The sequence below is a fragment of the Hippopotamus amphibius genome, chromosome X (assembly GCF_030028045.1).
Source record: "Hippopotamus amphibius kiboko isolate mHipAmp2 chromosome X, mHipAmp2.hap2, whole genome shotgun sequence".
In the NCBI taxonomy this organism is placed as follows: domain Eukaryota; kingdom Metazoa; phylum Chordata; class Mammalia; order Artiodactyla; family Hippopotamidae; genus Hippopotamus; species Hippopotamus amphibius.
The window spans coordinates 95,167,704-95,188,044 of NC_080203.1; the positions used below are offsets into that span (position 1 = coordinate 95,167,704).

The following is a 20,341-nucleotide window of genomic DNA, read 5'->3' on the forward strand; positions in this document are numbered from 1 at the left end:
GCAGGAGAGTTCCCTTTTCTCCACACCCTCTCCAACATTTGTTGTTTCCAGATTTTGTGATGATGGCCATTCTGATTGGTGTGAGGTGATACCTCATTGTGGCTTTGACTTGCATTTCTCTGATGATGAGTGATGTTGAGCATCTTTTCATGTGTGTGTTGGCCATCTGTATGTCTTCTTTGGAGAAATGTCTATTTAGGTCTTCTGACCATTTGTGGACTGGGTTATTTGCTTTTTTGGTATTAAGCTTCATGAGCTGCTTGTATATTTTGGAGGTTAATCCTTTGTCTGTTGTTTCATAGGCAATTATTTTTTCCCATTCTGAGGGTTGCCTTCTAGTCTTGTTTATGGTTTATTTCGCTGTGCAAAAGCTTTTAAGTTTCATGAGGTCCCATTTGTTTATTCTTAATTTTATTTCCATTGTTCTAGGAGGTGGGTCAAAAAGGATCTTGCTTTGATGTATGTCATAGAGTGTTCTGCCTATGTTTTCCTCTAGGAGTTTTATAGTGTCTGGCCTTCCGTTTAGGTCTTTAATCCATTTTGAGTTTATTTTTGTGTATGGTGTTAGGAAGTGTTCTAATTTCATTCTTTTACATGTTGCTGTCCAATTTTCCCAGCACCACTTCTTGAAGAGGCTGTCTTTTTTCCATTGTATACTCGTGCCTCCTTTGTCAAAGATAAGGTGCCCATATGTGTTTGGGCTTACTTCCGAGTTCTCTATTCTAGTCCATTGATCTTCCTTTCTCTTTTTGTGCCAGTACCATACTGTCTTGATCACTATGGCCTTGTAGTATAGTTTGAAGTCAGGAAGCCTGATTCCACCAACTCCATTTTTCCTTCTCAAGATTGCTTTGGGTATTCGGGGTCTTTTGCATTTCCATACAAATCGTAAGATTTCTTGCTCTAGTTCTGTGAAAAATGCCATTGGTAATTTGATCGGGATTGCATTGAATCTGTAAATTGCTTTGGGTAGTACAGTCATTTTCACGATGTTGATTCTTCCAATCCAGGAACATTGTATGTCCCTCCATCTGTTTGTGTCGTCTTTGATTTCTTTCATCAGTGTCTTAAAGTTTTCTGCATACAGATCTTTTGCCTCCTTAGGCAGGTTTATTCCTAGGTATTTTATTCTTTTTGTTGCAATGGTGAATGGGAGAGTTTCCTTAATTTCTCTTTCTGCTCTTCCGTTGTTAGTGTATAGGAATGCAAGAGATTTCTGTGCATTGATTTTGTATCCTGCTACTTTACTGAACTCATCAATGAGTGTTAGCAGTTTTCTGGTAGAGTCTTTAGGGTTTTCTATATATAATATCATGTCATCTGCAAAGAGTGACAGTTTTACTTCTTCTTTTCCAATTTGTATTCCTTTTATTTCTTTTTCTTCTCTGATTGCTGTGGCTAAAACTTCCAAAACTAGGTTGAATAATAATGGTGAGAGTGGACACCCTTGTCTTGTTCCTGTTCTTAGAGGGAATTCTTCCAGTTTTTCCCCATTGAGAACAATGTTGGCTTTTGGTTTTTCATATATGGCTTTTATTATGTTGAGGTAATTTCCTTCTATGCCCATTTTCTGGAGAGCTTTTATCATAAATGGATGTTGAACTTTGTCAAAAAGTTTTTCTGCATCTATTGAAATGATCATATGGTTTTTATCCTTCAATTTGTTGATATGATGTATCACGTTGATTGATTTGCGTATATTGAAGAATCCTTGCATCCCAGGGATAAACCCCACTTGATCATGGTGGATGATTTTTTTAATGTGCTGTTGGAGTCTGTTAGCTCGTATTTTGTTGAGGATTTTTGCATCTATATTCATGAGTGATATTGGTCTGTAGTTTTCTTTTTTTGTGACATCTTTGCCTGGTTTTGGTATCAGGGTGATGGTAGCCTCGTAGAATGAGTTTGGGAGTGTTCCGCCTTCTGCAATATTTTGGAAGAGTTTGAGAAGGATAGGTGTTAGCTCTTCTCGAAATGTTTGATAGGATTCGCCCGTGAACCCATCTGGTCCTGGGCTTTTGTGTGTTGGGAGATTTTTAATCACTGCCTCAATTTCCATACTTGTGATTGGTCTGTTCATGGTTTCTATTTCTTCCTGGTTCAGTCTTGGAAGATTGTATTTTTCTAAGAATGTATCCATTTCTTCCAGGTTATCCAATTTATTGGCATATAGTTGCTTGTAGTAGTCTCTCATGATCTTTTGTATTTCTGAGGTGTCCGTTGTTACCTCTCCTTTTTCATTTCTAATTCTGTTGATTTGCATCTTCTCCCTTTGTTTCTTGATGAGTCTGGCTAATGGTTTATCAATTTTGTTAATCTTCTCAAAGAACCAGCTTTTAGTTTTATTTATTTTTGCTATGGTTTCCTTCCTTTCTTTTTCATTTATTTCTGCTCGGATCTTTATGATTTCTTTCCTTCTGCTCACTTTGGGGTTTCTTTGTTCTTCTTTCTCTAGTTGTTTTAGGTGTAAGGTTAGGTTGTTTATTCGATAATTTTCTTGTTTCTTAAGGTAGGACTGTATTGCTATAAAATTCCCTCTTAGAACTGCTTTTTCTGCGTCCCATAGGTTTTGGGTTGTTGTGTTTTCGTTGTCAATTGTTACTAGATATTTTTTGATTTCCTCTTTGATTTCTTTAGTGATTTCTTGGTTGTTTAAGAGTGAATTGTTTAGCCTCCATGTGTTTGTATTTTTTGCAGTTTTTTTGCTGAAATTGATATCTAGTCTCATGGCGTTGTGGTCTGAGAAGATGCTTGATATGATTTCCATTTTCTTGAATTTTCCGAGGTTTGATTTGTGACCCAAGGTATGATCTATCCTGGAAAATGATCCATGTTCCATGTGAGAAGAAAGTGTATTCTGTCATTTTTGGATGTAATGTCCTATAAATATCAATTAACTCGAGATGGTCTAATGTGCAATTTAAAGCTTGTGTGTCTTTATTTATTTTCTGTTTGGATGATCTGTCCATTGATGTAAGTGGGGTGTTCAAGTCTCCCACTATTATTGTGTTACTGTCGATGACCCCTTTTATAGCTGTTAGCATTTGCCTTATGTATTGAGGTGCTCCTATGTTGGGGGCATAGATATTTACCATTGTGATATGTTCTTCTTGAATGGATCCCTTGATCATTATGTAGTGTCCTTCCTTGTCTCTTTTAATAGTCTTTACTTTCAAGTCTAATTTGTCTGATATGAGTATTGCTACTCCAGCTTTCTTTTGACTTCCATTTGCATGGAATATCTTTTTCCATCCCTTTCCTTTCAGTCTATATGTGTCCCTTGGTCTGAATTGGGTTTCTTGTAGGCAGTATATAGAAGGGTCTTGTTTTTGTATCCATTCAGCCAGTCTGTGTCTTTTGGTTGGAGCATTTAATCCATTTACATTTAAGGTGATTATTGACATGTGTGTTCCAATTACCATTTTCTTAATTGTTTGGGGTTTGTATTTGTAAGTGTTTTCCTTTTCTTGTGTTTCCTACTTAGAGAAGTTCCTCTAGCACTTGTTGTAAGGCTGGTTTGGTGGTGCTGAATTCTCTTAACTTTTGCTTGTCTGGAAAGCTTTTGATTTCTCCCTCAAATCTGAATGAGATTCTTGCTGGGTAGAGTATTCTTGGTTGTAGGTTTCTCTCTTTCAGGACTTTCAGTATATCCTGCCACTCCCTTCTGGCCTGCAGAGTTTCTGTAGAAAGGTCAGCTGTTATCCTTATGGGTTTTCCCTTATATGTTGTTTGTTGCTTTTCTCTTGCTGCTTTTAATATTTTTTCTTTGTGTTTAATTGTTGTTAGTTTGATTAATATGTGCCTTGGTGTATTTCTCCTTGGGTTTATTCTGTATGGGACTCTCTGTGCTTCTTGGACTTGGTTAATTATTTCCTTTCCCATGTTGGGGAAGTTTTCCACTATACCCTCTTCAAATATTTTCTCAGACCCTTTCTTGTTTTCTTCTTCTTCTGGGATGCCTATAATTCGAATGTTGGTATGCTTAATGTTATCACTGAGGTCTCTGAGACTGTCTTCTATTCTTTTTATTCTTTTTTCTTTTTCCTTCTCTGTGGCAGTTATTTCCCTCATTCTATCTTCCAACTCACTTATTCGTTCTTCTGCCTCAGTCATTCTGCTGGTTATAGCATCTAGAGTATTTTTAATTTCAGTTATTTTGTTATCCATTGCTGTTTATTTTTCTGAGTTCTTTTGAACTGTTTCTTGTACTTTCTCTATTTTGTTATCGAGATTTTGTATCATTTTTACTATCATTACTCTGAATTCTTTTTCAGGCATTTTTCCTATTTCCTCCTCATTTATTTGGTCTTGTGGGTTTTTTTCCTGCTCCTTTGCCTGCATGGTGTTTCTTTGTTTCCTCATGGTTGTCCAAACTTTTGGGGTTGCTTGTCCTGGCAATAGAGGTGTTTATAGAAGACTGTCCAAGCCTCAGACTAATGTCCAAGTATTGGATTAAACAAATATTAAGTCTGGGAAACACATACATGTATAAGACACACAATTACTGAATCCATTAGGACATAAGACTCAGGAAAGACCTGACAGAACCCCAGTGTGCTATCAGATATTCAAAGAGAAACCCAGCAGAAATTGACAACTGAAACAGAACAAATCAGAGACAAAAGCAAAAGCAAACAAACAAACAAATAACAACTTACACATACAAACATTAATCCAGGGAGATTTTGTAAGCTAGGATCAAATATAGAAAAGAGCCAGAGTACCACCAGAGAGAATGGAGATTCTCAGAATGTAATTAGACAACTGTACTAAGAACTAAGATAAAGACAAAAACCTAATATTAAATACCAAGGCGGTGCATCATCTGAAGAATAGAGCAAGGAGTCTGAGCAGATCGACAGTGTTGCTTATAAGTATGTTAAGATAAAATAAACTTAAAATGGCTGGAAGAAAGGGGAACAGAAGAGCGTATTGTGGTTGGAAATATGCAAATAAAAAGAAAGGAATAGAAATGTATAAAAGTTAGGGATGAAAGGAAAGTATGAGAGATATATTGTCCATACTACCAAAAACTTAGCTAGATATAGAAGTATATAAAAAGGCAAAAAAAAAAAAAGAATAAAAAATATCATTAAAAAATTATTTTATAAAACTTGTAGATCCCTTAGGGCTAAGATCGTATTTAATAAAGGAAAAAAAAAAAAAGAGAGAGAGTGAGAAAAAGAAAAAAAAATCCAGAACTGATCCCAGAATGGACCAGTTCAATAGGAATTGATACTAATATTTCTGTTTCCTTAGTGTCTCAGCTGTAAGTGTCCTTCTCCTTGCCTTGGGTTTTTTTGCATTATTCTGTGACCAGCAGAGGTTCCTTTATTGTTCGTCTGTAAGCGTAGGTGTGTGGGGAGGGAGAGGGTACAATAGTGGCTCCTTCTCCTGGGAGTGAGTGAGCAGTGGCGCACTGTTGTTTCAGTCGGGCTTGGAGGTGCCTGTTGCAGGGGGACGCTGGTGGCTCAGGCGTAAACAGAAAGTCTTAGAGTTGGGCCTCTCTCGGGTTTTTTTTGGTTTTGTTTTTTTTTGTTTTTCTCGGCAGCCTCCCTGCTCCCGGCATTCCAAGGGGTTTTAATCTAGCCCTGCCCGAGTGCCTGAGGGTCCTTGTCATCCCTGAGCGCCTTAGGTGGCCCACCGGGCGTCTCTCCACTGCCTGTTGCAGAGGCCCCAAAAGAGAGAGAGAGGCTACGCGCGCGGCTCCTCCCCCCTGCCCGTGAGCCTGCAGCCTCCAGCCGCCATCATGGACGGGCAGCTCTCAGGGGCAGGCACTCCTCGCTGTGGACCTCTTCCCTCCTGTCCTCTCGGGCCGTCACCTTACTGGCAACAATGTTTCTCACCCTGAACCAGCTCTCCGGTTCCCACGCTCCTGCTCCCGGACCCTCTGTTCAGCTGTGAATCCACGTCTCTGTCCGGGAACGCTAAGCTGCGCTGCGGACCCTCTGTATGTTTCTCACTCCCTCCCGTCTGCCACAGCTCCGCCGCTTCACCCTCTTTGAGCCCTCGTAGATGCCTCCCTACCGGTTATGTCAGGCTCCTTGCGGTCCTTTCTGGTGTCCGAGGCCGTCTGCTGGTGTTCAGCTGGTTCTCTGTGGGAATTATTGCGTCCTTCGGTGCATTCCCAATGCATCTGTGGAGAGGGATGCATTCCACGTCCCTCTACTTCGCCGCCATCTTTTTCCCCTGCCACCACATCTTTTTTAAAAATATTTATTTATTTATTTATTATTTTTGGCTGCGTTGGGTCTTCGTTGCTGTGTGAGGGCTTTTTCTAGTTGTGGAGACCAGGGGCTACTCTTTGTTGTGGTGCAGTGGCTTCTCTTGTTGTGGAGCACAGGCTCTAGGCATGCAGACTCAGTAGTTGTGGCACATGGGATTAGTTGCTCTGAGGCATGTGGGATCTTTCCAGACCAGGGATCAAACCCTGCATTGGCAGGCGGATTCTTAACCACTGCATCACCAAGGAAGTCCCAGTATACTACATCTTCTTTATCCATCCATGTGTTGATGGACAGTTAAGTTGTTTCTATATCTTGGCTATTGTGAATAGTGCTGCTGTGAACATAGGGGTGCATGTATCTTTTTGGATTAGAGTCTGAATGAAACAGGACTCGCAACTTTTAGGCTGTACGTTTTTCTTCAGTTGACAGGCTTATTCAACAGATCTGGAGTGTGGCCTGATATTCTAACAAGCTCTAGGAGATGCTGATACTGATGGTCCACAGGCCACACTTTGAGTAGCAAGGGAGGCATGGATAAAGAAATAGAATAAAGTGTTACAGGAAATCTCTACAGAGTACTGTGTGAGCACCAAAGAGGGGCTGCGCCTCGGTGAGAGAACAGGCTTCATACGGAAGGAGCCTGATGAGCTGAGCCTTGTTCTCTGGGTGATTGCAGGGAAAAAGTCAAGAGGTCTACGTTGTAGTTCAGTGACTATGGTTTGAGTTGGACAGGCCGTCTAAATTTTCTGACCCTCAATTTTCTCATCTGTAAAATGAGGAATTGAAAATGTCCAGATGCTTCACAGTCCTAAAACTAGATGACTCTAAAGAGATTTTTTTTTTTTTGGCCATGCCGCACAGCATGTGGGATCTTAGTTCCTTGACCAGGGATCAAACGTGTGCCCCCAGTGGAATCATGGAGTCTTTTTTTTTTTTTTTTTTTGACATACAATAAACTGCATATATTTAAAGTGTACAATTTGATATTTTTTCTTATTAGTAATGTATATATGGCAATCCCAATCTCCCAATTCATCCCACCCCAACCTGCCCCACTTTCCCCCCTTGGGAATCACGGAGTCTTAGCCACTGGACTGCCAGAGAAGTCCCATGATAAATTTTAAAATCACTTAATATATGCTCAGTTTAGAAGTTAGGGTGAAACAGTATACAAGGTTCTGTTAATGAGCCTAACAATTGACAAATGAGAGTACATCAATCAATAAGAAAACAGCACTTAAGTCTTAATAGCCTCTTATATGTGTTTTCTCTTATTCAGTTGCCTATTTGTAGATGGGTGTATGGCTTCACAACTGAATTACTTTAAAAGAACACCAGGACTTCTCTGGTGGCACAGTGGATAAGACTCCACACTCCCAATGCAGGGGGCCCAGGTCTGATCCCTGATCAAGGAACTAGATCCCACATGCATGCTGCAATTAAGAGTTCGCATGCCACAACTAAGGAGCCTGCCTGCCGCAACTAAGACCCAGTGCAACCAAATAAATAAATAAATACTTAAAAAAAAAAAAAGTAAGGGGGGGGCTCAGGGAGGGGGGTGGGGAAGACGGGGGCGCAGAAGAGGGCCGAGGGCGGAGTCGCGGCTGCCCAGCAAGGCCAGGGAGTCGGGCCCCGGGCCGCTGCTGCCGCCACCGCCACCTCAGCCACTGCCGCCGCCATCGCCTGGATCCCCAATCCCCCGCCATGGCCGAGGACCTCTCCGCGACCACGTCCTACACTGAAGATGATCTCCACTGCCCCGTCTGTCAGGAGGTGCTCAAAACGCCCGTGCGGACCGCGGCCTGTCAGCACGTTTTCTGTAGAAAATGTTTCCTGACTGCAATGAGAGAAAGTGAAATACATTGTCCCCTCTGTCGTGGAAATGTGACTAGAAGAGAGAGAGCATGTCCTGAACGGGCCTTAGACCTTGAAAACATCATGAGGAAGTTTTCTGGTAGCTGCAGATGCTGTGCAAAACAGATTAAATTCTATCTCATGAGACATCATTACAAATCTTGTAAGAAGTATCAAGATGAATACGGTGTTTCTTCTATCATTCCAAACTTTCAGATCTCTCAAGATTCAGTAGGGAACAGTAATAGGAGTGAAACATCCACATCTGATAACACAGAAACTTATCAAGAAAACACAAGTTCTTCTGGGCATCCCACCTTTAAGTGTCCCTTGTGTCAAGAATCAAATTTTACCAGACAGCGTTTACTGGATCACTGTAACAGTAATCACCTATTTCAGATAGTTCCTGTGACGTGACCTATTTGTGTGTCTCTTCCTTGGGGAGATCCTAGCCAGATTACTAGAAATTTCGTTAGTCATCTAAATCAAAGACATCAGTTTGATTATGGAGAATTTGTGAATCTTCAGCTAGATGAGGAAACCCAATATCAAACTGCTGTTGAAGAATCTTTTCAAGTAAACATCTGAAGGCTGTAGACATCTCTGCATCTTTGTACCTGCAAGTGCCATCTTTAAGGAGAAAACTACACGAAGTCACCGTTTCAATAACTTGTGTATATTAATAAAAGTAACTCAGTCCATTGTTTTAGTTTTTTAACTGAAAAATAAAGGTGGGCCATCTAAAAATATCATTCTCTTGATAAGTTAACAGATAAAAGTTAGGATATTATCATTAAAAGTATTAAAAAGATTTATTTCATTACTGTAATGGTGAAAAGGAAATCCCTGTTGTACTTATCTTTTTTATATTACACATTCTTGAATTTTACCTTGCTTTTGAAATTTGGTGCAGTTCCCCCATTGACGTTATTGTACACAGGTAACACAGTACCAAATTCTGAAAGACATGATTGATGTAAACCTAACAAATCTGAGCCAGTTATCTGAGTTGCAGAATGGAGACTTGAAGTGCTAAATGAAACAATCCAAAGGAAACTTTTTTAAATACAGATTCTAGCTGAAGAATTCAGCTATAAGAAAATTGTATTTATATAACGTTTAGTATTTTTGAAGACTAGTGAGACTTCTTTAATAATTTTAACTCTTTAAAAAGTGAAAGTTCATTGTATAGATATTTCCTTTTTGCTATTAGAAGGAGATATCAAGAGAAAAATTTATTTCTTTGGTGGGCAGTTGGTAATTTCAAATCCTGTTTGTTTGGCTGACTAATTTGTAAGCCTAAAATACAGTAAGCTGAATTACAGCTCTTTGGCCTCAGAATTTTCAGTAGCAGAATTGCAGATTAGCTAAGATGAAACTTTTATTAGAAACTTTCGGTTGGTAATATTACATTCTATACATATATTTAAATGAGAGGTTTGACTTCATCTCAGTTTAGAAATTCATTCAAAGCTAGAAATGTATATATGTATATATACATACACTTTTGTATGTGTATATACACATGTATGCATGCAATTTGTCAGGTTATATACAGAATTTCTGTTAAGATTTTTAAAATGGACAAGCAATATGGGATTGAAGTATTTATCTGATTTGATTGAACTTTTGTACGTCACCAAATTTTTAGAGTAATAGTCAAATGCTAAGTCATCTACTTGGCTACTGTTACACCGTAAAAATCGAGTTTACACACCTACACGATTACCAGTTTATATGGTGCTCATTTGTTATCTTAAAGATAATCTCGGACTATAGTAGTGAGATGGATTCTACCAGCCACTCTGTTTCACTACATTTTAGTCAAAACTGCGTTTGTTCTTAGTATTCATTAATGAGAATCATAAAAAAACACGCACTAGAAGGCCCACATCACAGAATAAAAGATGAAGAGTGGATTAGCTGACATTCCATACTAATATACATTGTTTATGCTTTCTTTAAAACAAATAACTAAAAGAACATAAAAGAAAATCTCAGAAGTAGTTTGCTGCTAATATATACATATATTGTATAAAAAGGTATATTTTGGTTTTGTTAAAACCCTTGTTGACTTTTCTACAGTGAACATTTTTTTAACTTGATTTAATAAAAATGTTAATTTTGGAAGTGGAGTTTTGTAAAAACCTTTTTCAGTCAAGCAGTAATTTATGGGTAGTAATAATAATCACCAAAAAAGCCATACATCTTAACATATGCCTTGGTTCTGTCATTCGAAAGAGTGATGTTTACTATGTGCTTGAACATTTCTCTGCGGTTACACGAGTGTAATTGTAAGAATAGCTGTTTAATGAACTTTTTAAAAAGACTTTCGACAGTAGGTTTTTTTCCATTTTAAAGCAATAACTTTAGTACTTTCTTTCAAAATTTAGTACTTCCAGTACATCAAGTTAAACCGTTCTGAGATTTGAGAACTTCTTTAAAGGAAAATTGTAGAGATCATCTTGATGAAATTGTGTTTTGAAGTTTGTGGATTAAATATCATTTATAGTCTTGTGTGTCTTTCATATAAGTTTTTCCATAAGGAAAATATTGACTTTATTTGCTGTTATCTGGGAGCTCCTTGGTATGGAAATGTTTGTTTAAAACCTTCCATACTTTTGTCATTGGGTTAGGAATAGGGATTGGCTTTACAAATACACAGTTTAAATTCATGAGATAGTCCTTGTTTTTAATATGCATATAGCCGAGTCAGGATAAGGGAGCAAACTGTATTGATACTCTACCTAAATTTCAGAATGCCACTTACAGTCCTCAACAAATTACAGTTTATGTTGTTAGTCTTATTTGGGATGTATTGCTTTATTCTTCAATTAAACGTGGTTTTCTCCTAAAAAAAAAAAAAAAAGTAAAAGATCACCATACTCACTTTGCTCATGAGCACACAGTAATACTTAACATCCACAAAGCACCATTTCAAGGCACTTTACAAATATCAATTACTTGTCACACCACTTGCAAGTTACTTTGCATTAGCCCAATTACTAGTGGACAGAGTAAACTGAAATGGGGAGGCAGGCCCCAGAGGGGGATCAGAGCTGAGAGAAGGATGCTGGGGGCTGTCTGCTACTTGTGCGCCTGCTCCCTCAACATCTATTTATAGGTGAGAACCTGTCCTGAGTAGAAAGCACCAAAACACTAGAAAAGGAAAAAAAAAATCGCTGTTTCTGAACATCTTGCTGGAGTTTGCCACTAAAAGCCAAAATGTCAAAAATGTCAAAGGAGAGAGATGAAGTAGTATAAAGGTTTACTGCCTTTCCAGCTGAATAGGACTGACTGCCACCCTCCTCAAACACTCTACCAAAAAAGAAAATCAAGTCAAGGATGAATGACTCCATTTTCACAAAAAAAGTTATGACTAAAATTCAAATGAAATGTGGCTTTTTTAATGTTACACTTTTAAAGGATAAAATATTTTCTAGAACGGATTTTGAAGGAGTAATCATACCCTAACTACAATATCTTCTCTTCCTATGAAAAACAGAGTTAAATATGTCCCATTTATTTATTTATTTATTGGCCACGCTTTGTGGCATGTGCGATCTTAGTTCCCTGACCTGTGCCCCCTGCATTGGGAGCATGAGATCTTAACCACTGGACTGCCAGGGAAGTCCCAAATATGTCCCTTTTAAATGAGTAAAACAAATTTTAAACTCAGCACAGCAAGAATTACCTAATAAATAGGAAGTAATTTTTGCTACTCTCTTGCACAGTTCTGTTTTTTTCCCCCAAATACTCTAAATGTACACGTAGAGGCTTTATACATAGAAATAATGATAATAAGTGTTATTTTTAAAACTAACCAACCTGCAGTTTGTCTGATTTATGGGCTGGGAGAGGGAGAAGCTGGGTACAAAGACTGGTAAATTTGGTAGTAATTTAAAAATAAGGTCCATTTGTATAAACCTGAAAGTATATCACAAATAATTCACAGTTTTCTTAAACATGGAAGAAAAAGATGCCTAATCTTAGTAAGTATTCAATCATAACAAAATGTATCTTTTAACAAAGGGAGCATGATTGATACTGGAAATTCCTTAGATTAATATAGGCTTTCTACTTCCTTTGCATTTCTCCAGAGTGCTTTGTTCACACAACATGGCATACAGTTCATTTCTCATTAACATAAGACAGATTAGACCATTGTATTTTACTTTTATCATTAAAAAAATGTGTCATGATCAAATTTTGGTACACGTATGAGTAAATATATGTTATAGAAGTGCTCTTCAAAAATAAGTGTTAAGTCATTTTCATTTTAACAATATTTATTACAAATCACATTTTATAAACAGTAGATAAATTACATACAAAAGCTAGACAAATATATAGAAGCAAAAACAGCAGTACTATTAATACAAGAGAAATAAGCTAATATAATGTCTAAACACATATAACAATAAAATTACAAAGTTTTCATTCCTAATACTTTTTCATGATTTCAAAATCTATTCAGAAATGAAATGTAGAATATTCTAATTACAATCAAGGTTTAGAATGATAGAAACAACCACCGTAGCACTATTTATTTTTAAAAATCTTTTCAAACATTCAGAAGCAAAGAACTGTCCTGAAAGACAAATTAAACTTGGGTAAAAGCTCCTACCTAACTGAAGTGTATAAAATTTTAAGCTTTGATTAGTAGATACTAAATTTAGTGGAAAATTTTAAATTAACATCTCCCTTATATGTAATATTCCTGAGTTTTTGCTAAAATACCATAGATAAAATAAAGAACTTAATATACAGCGTTGCATAACATTGTATTACATTTTTTAAAAACAAAAAGTATTGTGAGTTTTAAAACTGTGAATAATGGGATTTAATAATATAAGTATGATCAGAAAGAATATGTTTAACTTAGCTTACCTATGAGAAAAATTAATGTCCTCTTGACCACTACTTGGCAAAGCTCATTTGTAAATTATGATCAAAATTATATTAAACCCATCACTGATTTTTATTTGCATCTTATGACATCATTTAGATTTAAAGGAGAGGTTATGTAGTACAGAATGCTCTTGTAAAAAGATTGAAATGATACAATGCTAACACAAGGCGAGGCACAGGGTAGGTGGTCAACATTGCTTATTAATTTAAAGTGAAGTCTTAATGTATTATTTCTGAACACTGACACACAATTCAATGCAGTAGTTATAAATGAATCTGAAACTATCCACAAACAGTTTAGACACGAAAATACATTATTAGTAACAATCATAAGAGGAATTTTTACAAGTGATTATTTTCAGCCTTAGTTTTATCAAAATAGAATTAAATTTAAGCTTCATTTTAAAAATAGACCTATGAAAGCTAACTTCTCATTAGCTGCTCTGTATGGTATAGATGGCAGGTTCAGTCCATTCTCCTAAAATCAACCTATCAAGATCTCCTGATTACATTACAAGCCCCTTAAAACAGAGTTTCCCCTGGGCACTGAATCGATGCACCTAAGGATTGGTCCAAGAATGTGGATTTTTAAACAAGTAGCTTTCCTCTGCCCCCTGGTAAATTATTACAGTTAGGTTGATTTGGAAAATAATGCTTTAAAACAACCAAAATAATTTTATCATACTTGAACATTGATTGATAGCAGTGGCATATGTAATGAAAATCAAATTTATCTAGCTTTTAAATAATCTGCATAGCTTATCAATATGCTTAAGTATTTCTTACCTAAATGCTGCATGGTTTTGTTTTAATTCTAATAGCTCATAAGAGCTGATAAAACAGTAATCACCTTTTTGAACTGCTGGTGATTGGGCTTCTATAGTTTCAGTGTTGTATATACCTTTTCTTACCAGGAAACGAGTCATCTAGCAGTTGTATTAAAAAACTAAACAATATGGAATTTATTCAAATAATCATACTACTCACAAAGTAGTCTTTAAACAGCTATACCAACATCAGTTAGTAGAGCTACTTGCAAACTGGTTATCAAATACCTATTAATTAAAAAAATTCAATTTACAAAGTATTATGTCAACTCTGTATAAGAAATCTCATTTGTCATATTATGCAACTATTTAACTGGATATGTATACATGAAAAAAATGCACATAGGTTTACTCTAACTGATCAGCTAGTAACGAATCCTTCTAAATTAAAAAAGAAATTGAGCAATGGAATATATTCTCAAAAAAATAACATGGAGTATTGAGAAAAGCGTAAATTAGAGACTTGAAAGAACATTTAATTAGGACTAAAATCATGAACTGTTAGCCACTTCTGTTTTCTAATAACAGTATCATATGCAGAGAAACAAAACCTACAAGCTCATTGAACTGGGTTAAATGGTTTTTAAGCTGATTAAAACTACTTAATTTGAAATAAGTCTTTTTGAACCTCAAGTAAATGAGGCAGTATTCAACAATTTATTTTTAAAATGACTTTAGCAATTTCAGCATCAGTCAAAAAAAACCCATTGCTAATACACAAGTTGAAAAGGGCTTAATACCAAGTCCTTGGATCCACATTGCACTTCATATTCCCATCTGTATATCAGCAAAGTTGTAGAAGCTGTCTACATCTCCAGATGCTGTTTCCTTGGTTTCTGATACAAACATCTAGGTTAAACATAAAAGAGACAAAAAATACATACTAGTAATCCCCAAATTACAAAGCCCATGTTCTCTACAGAACAGTCACAGGCTTGCTATTTAAAAGAAATTCAAGTGCATTATTTATAATATTTAATCTGTAGATTTTCTGTAGAATTCATGCAATATAGTTTCAATAGCTATGATGTAAATTGAGCTCTTTTAAAATCACTTATATAATTAAGGTCTTTGCTTTCATAATACTTTAGTTGTATTTTCTTACACTTGGAATTTCAGTTTTTAAAATATGTAACAGTCAATATTATGAAAGCTACTGAATAAAGAGGTTTATTTAAAGAACTCAGAATTTCTTCTATTTTCTAATAAGAATCTCAATAGGCCGAGAAGCAAAACTTGAAATTATCTTTTTCAAAGGTGCTAAAGATATATTACTGATTTTGAATTAACTATTTTCCAAACATCAACAAAGCAGTACTCAATAGAACCCTTCAAAAACAGCTTTTATAAATGTCAGCCAGAAATTAGAGGAGACCTGGGTTCTATTCAGCTTTATCATAAACTAGCTGTATGATGCTGACAATTTAATAAACCTTTCTGGGCTCGGTTTCCACATCTATAAAATGAGAAAGCTGGATTAGATAATCTTTAACTCATTCAGACCTAAAAACTCCAAATCATAAAACCATTTTCTCTCTGCTTCCTTTTCTATTCAATCTGACCGTATTTGCCCTCTCCCTTAGTACTGTTATGATGAAAAAATGAGACAAAAGACAAAGTACTTTAAATTATGCAAATTCAAGGGACCATAAGCCAAATCAGACTACCAAACCAAAAATTTCCTCTCAGATATTTATCAAAAAACCCCAGTTATATGTTCGTTTGCTTCAGGCTGGAGCCAAATTCAAGTTTCTGCTTAAGGCAGAGAGACTTCCAGTAGGAATTCCCAGGATGAATTCTAAGCACAGTGTTTTTCGCCCTGCAGCCTCATGTTCCTCACTTGGGCAGACTAGCCTGGCAGTCAGAGACTCCCCAGAACTCTGTTCCTGAGGCAACATGAAAGCTGGGGAAGTCTAGCTCTGCAGGGAAGAGAGGCCTGAGTTTAACATTTCTTTGTATACAAAGGTGATTTCAAGGGCCCCAGTCTCTAGAGGGTGCTCTGTAGCCACAGGAGAGACTTTCCGCACACACTGTTCCCCCACTGAATTGAAACCTGTGCGAAACCAAGCACCCATTTGTATGGAAAGGCGCTCTCCCATTGAAGCCCTACATTGACCAAGGTTTCATGGAAACTGCTGCAGGCCTTTCTGTATGGAGAAACTGCAGCTCACCTGGTGGCTACCAGTCACCTATCATTCACCCTCCGAATTAAAGAGTGTTGTGGGATGAGGTCCTAGCAAGGAATGGAAAGCACCCTGTTTTGTTTGTTTGTTTTTGTTTTTTAAGAACTTTTATTGAGATACAATTGATATGCAATAAACTGCATATATTTAAAGTATTTTAAAAAAAAAAAAAAAACCCAGTTATATATACTCATTTAATCCTCTTATATGTTTGGTTTTTAAGCTATATTAAATTAAGTTTGAAATTTTCAGATACGGCAACCTCATCAACCATATCTAGAAAATACCTACATGTAGCAATTTCTAGATATAGCTCAAGTTCAAATTTTGATGAAGTATTACTGAAGCAAATAAAGATGAACACTGGGCAATAGGATCATCCATCTAAAGTATATAGTCTTAGTCTTAGAAATATAACATTTTCAACATATCACTATTGTTTTAAAAGGAAGAACTTGAAGAGACATTTGGTGAGATTTTTTACTTTACAAACATATTATTGAAGGTTTTTAATAAGTAGATACTTATTTTGTAAATTTTTAAGCTATTAAAATTTTAGTTTGGCAAGAAAAAACCAAAGCTTATCTCCCAATTGTTTACCGTAAGTTCTAAAAATCATGATGTGCTGAAAATACTATTTAATTGTAAGAAAAGTACTATTTAATTGTAAGGAAAAGGAAAGGAAATGAAAGCTTTGATTGAAATATAGTCAATAAAGTGTTGTACCTTGGTCCCACTGAATATTTCGTTGACAATAAGTTGACATCCTTCTACAGAGCCATCTCCATTGAACTCCAAGGCAATAACAGGACCTATAAGCAAAGCCAAGAAGTGTTGTCTTATCATGAATATAAATATATTCTCAAATTAATCTCTTTATTCTTTCTTGATGAATCTTCAGCCTCTTCTTTGGGGGTAAGAGGAAAGAAAGAAGGGAGTAGACAGATGGGACATGTCACTTCAGCTACTTTCTACTCTAATCATAAAACAAATTAACATAGAGCCTCATCACATGACAAGTAGCTTCAGTGCCATTATAGGACTAGTGTCACATTTTTAAGTGTTGTAAATAGTCTGGCTTTTCTGGTTTTCATTCTTCTACAAAACCCATAAAAAGTCCACCCATTTAGCAGTATAAAAAATAGTTGATAAAATGACAAATAAGATCAAAAGCTATTCAAGTCATTTTGCCAGGGAGCCAATCTCGCTTCTAACTCTCCTACTTAGCAGCCAAGTTCTGGGCCACCAATAGTGAAGCTAAGCCAAGTAGGAATTGAGGCCAGGTACCAAAAGTAATGACCATCTGAAAGTATTTTTCTTGAATGTGCCATAAAACTATATTCTAGAACCAACCAAGTTTTTATTTTTTAATTCTCTGAATAGAACATTTGTGCCTCCTTTCCCATACTTATTTTGATTACTTTTAAACCACCGTACTTTAAATTCTGGTGTAAAGATTTGTGATTCCATTTGGCTTGGATTTAAACGTAGCATTGGCACGACTGGTGTCAAACTGTTGGCAAACATGGCCGTAAATGAGCCAAACAAAACAAGCCTTTCAATTCAATTAAAATTTTTTCCACTATCACTATATTCCTAATATTTGCTTTTTTATCTCCTTCAGTAATGGAGAAGTCCTGACCTCCAGAAAATTACAAATTTCTTGAAAAAAGCCACAAATCTATTAAACAACATGGAACAAGAGAGAATAATGAAGTATTAAGGAATGAAATCCTAAGGTGAATATAGTCATGTGCCACAGATCAAGGCACAAGAAGGAGGGAAAAGGCTTGTGGTTTAATGCAGACAACAAAGACAGAAAAGATAGGATATATCACAGTCAACTGTACAATCAGATACAGAGAACAAGTTAAAGTATGAGTTTTGCAACATCACAGTACATAGACCAAGACAGGTACTGAGTAAAGAAAAGAAGGTAACTGGGGAATATTTTCTCAGAAAAATGGATGATTCTATGTCTGGGGCAAGAAATGGGTAAGATCAACCTGGAATGTCTTGTTGAGCCAAAAAGCAATGAGGCTATCAAAGGCCAATAGGGTTTTATCAAAAGGATATAGGAGCCAGCTGGAAGAGGCTCCTAATGGCCAAAGATGAGACATGGTGAGATCAGAAGGAATAATGACTGCAATTTATGAAAATATACTGAACATATAAAGTCATGAGCTCATAATGATATTCAGAAAAGACACAAACAAAATTCACTGGACACCACTGTAGCTTGCTAGGGTACCCAGCAAATCTGAAAATTGATAATTATTTTTCCTTCATTTACTCTGCTTTTCTGATATGAAGCATATTTCAAGTTAGCCAAACAGCTCAGTGTACAAGAAGTTCTGTTAACATCCATTAATAAATGCAGAGGTAGTGACACAATTAGAAAATGATCATTTTGAAACTCCTAATAAAATAACTGGATCAGGTAACAATCATCAATGGCTTTAGCATCCCACAGGAAAGACTGACATGAAACTACAAGAAAGAGACTGTCACCACCTGAGCCTAACAATCTTAGTATCACTAGAAGTACAACAATCAAACATTATGTGCCTTCTCATTATAGGAAATAGTACCACCTGTGAAATATTCTTGCCCACCCCCCCCCCAAAAAAAAAAAAACTAAACCTGAGTGTAAACAAGGCTTTGATCTAACTTCTAATCTACAAGAATTACAGAAGAACAAATTAAACAAACCCATGCATATTACAGGACAACTGACCAGGTTTCTTTTACAAGACAAAGGCACAAAACAAATAGGGGAGGAGGAACACCTGTTTCTGGTTAAGAGCGATATAAAACACAAAACAACCACAGTGAATGAGTAAGCCAATTTTAGATCTGGATCAAATTCACTGTAAAAATACATAAAGAAATGCTTTTAGACAATTAGGGAAATTTGAACATGGACCAGTTAGTAGATGATATTAAGAAATTGTTAATCACGTTAGACATGATAATACATCCCACTTAAGAAAACATTTGTGTAGCTGTCAAATTGTTATGGTATAAATCTTATGGTATATAAAATATATCTTATTAAAACTGCTATGAAAAAAGAAAATGTTCATTTTAATTTCACTTTGTTTAAGACATACTGAAATATTTAGGGATGAAATGACAAGACATATCAAAATTTGATTAAAATATTTCAGCAAAAAAGGAGAATATAGATTATTTTTTAAAGTATGGCAAAAAGTTGATAAAACTGGGGGATGGGTACACATGGGGTCATTGGAAGCTACTTCTGAGTAGAGACAGTACATTTGGAAATTTGCGGAAGAGAGTTTAAAAAGCATTTTAAGCCAAATAAATATTGAACTAAAAAGAAAAAGTTGATAACGTAGGGTTTCCAGTTTTGCAGAGAGCAGAAAGTTTTTATTAAGGTAGAATGGAATATGCTTTTATTCAGGATCACTAAAAGAAATACAGTAGATATATATTTTTTAAATTATTTTATTTTATTTTGGCTGCATTGGGTCTTCGTTGCTATGCACAGGCTTTCTCTAGTTGTGGCGAGCGGGAGCTACTCTTCGTTGCAGTGCGGGGGCTTCTCAGTGCGGTGGCTTCTCTTGTTTCAGAGCACAGGCTCTAGGCATGCAGGCTTCAGTAGTTGTGGCACACAGGCTCAGTAGTTGTGGCATACAGGTTTAGTTGCTCCACGCCATGTAGGATCTTCCCAGACCAGGGATTGAACCCACGTCCCCTGCATTGGCAGATGGATTCTTAAACACTGCACTACTAGGGAAGCCCCCAGTAGATATGTTTTTTTATAATTTATTGGCTGCAGTTGGGTCTTCGCTGCTGCGTGCGGGCTTTCTCTAGCTGTGGCAAGCGGGGATACTCTTTGTTGTGCTGCTCGGGCTTCTCTTGTTCCTGAGCACAGGCTCTAGGTGCATGGGCTTCAGTAGTTGTGGCACACAGGCTCAGCAGTTGTGGCTCATGGGCTTAGTTGCTCCGTGGCATGTGGGATCTTCCCAGACCAGGGATCAAACCCACATCCCCTGCATTGGCGGGCAGATTCTTAACCACTGCACCACCAGGGCAGCCCCCAGTAGATATATATATATATTTTTTAAAGTACTTTTATTGAGATACAGTTAACAGACAATAAATAGCATATATTTAGAGTGTACAGTTTGGTATCCCATTCTCCCAATTCATTCTCCCCCAACCCTCCCCGCTTTCCCCACTTGGTGTCCATGTATTTGTTCTCTACACCTGTGTCTATTTCTGCCTTGCATTTCCTCTTTCATAGTTGTTAGCATTTGCCTTATGTACTGAGGTGCTCCTATGTTGGGTGCATATATATTTATAATTATCT

At 36.7% G+C, this 20,341-nt stretch overlaps 1 protein-coding gene and 1 pseudogene across 3 annotated transcripts in view; one reads left to right on the forward strand and one right to left on the reverse strand.

The window, feature by feature from the left end:
* Positions 1–7,931: 7,931 nt before the first annotated feature.
* Positions 7,932–8,669, forward strand: LOC130842661 (E3 ubiquitin-protein ligase RNF138-like; annotated as a pseudogene).
* Positions 8,670–10,610: 1,941 nt separating this feature from the next.
* Positions 10,611–20,341, reverse strand: part of RP2 (RP2 activator of ARL3 GTPase) — a 39,667-nt gene continuing 29,936 nt past the window's right edge. Inside the window, exons 4-6 of one of the 3 annotated variants that reach the window (XM_057719341.1) lie at positions 16,729–16,814; positions 14,560–14,668; positions 10,611–10,932 (exon numbers count right to left, since the gene is read on the reverse strand). In XM_057719341.1, the coding sequence (XP_057575324.1) occupies positions 14,585–14,668; positions 16,729–16,814 (170 nt within the window). In that variant the 3' untranslated portion in view covers positions 10,611–10,932; positions 14,560–14,584. Of the gene's footprint in view, positions 10,933–14,457; positions 14,669–16,728; positions 16,815–20,341 lie in introns of those variants that run through there. The other 2 variants (XM_057719342.1, XM_057719340.1) reach the window with 2 other exon arrangements.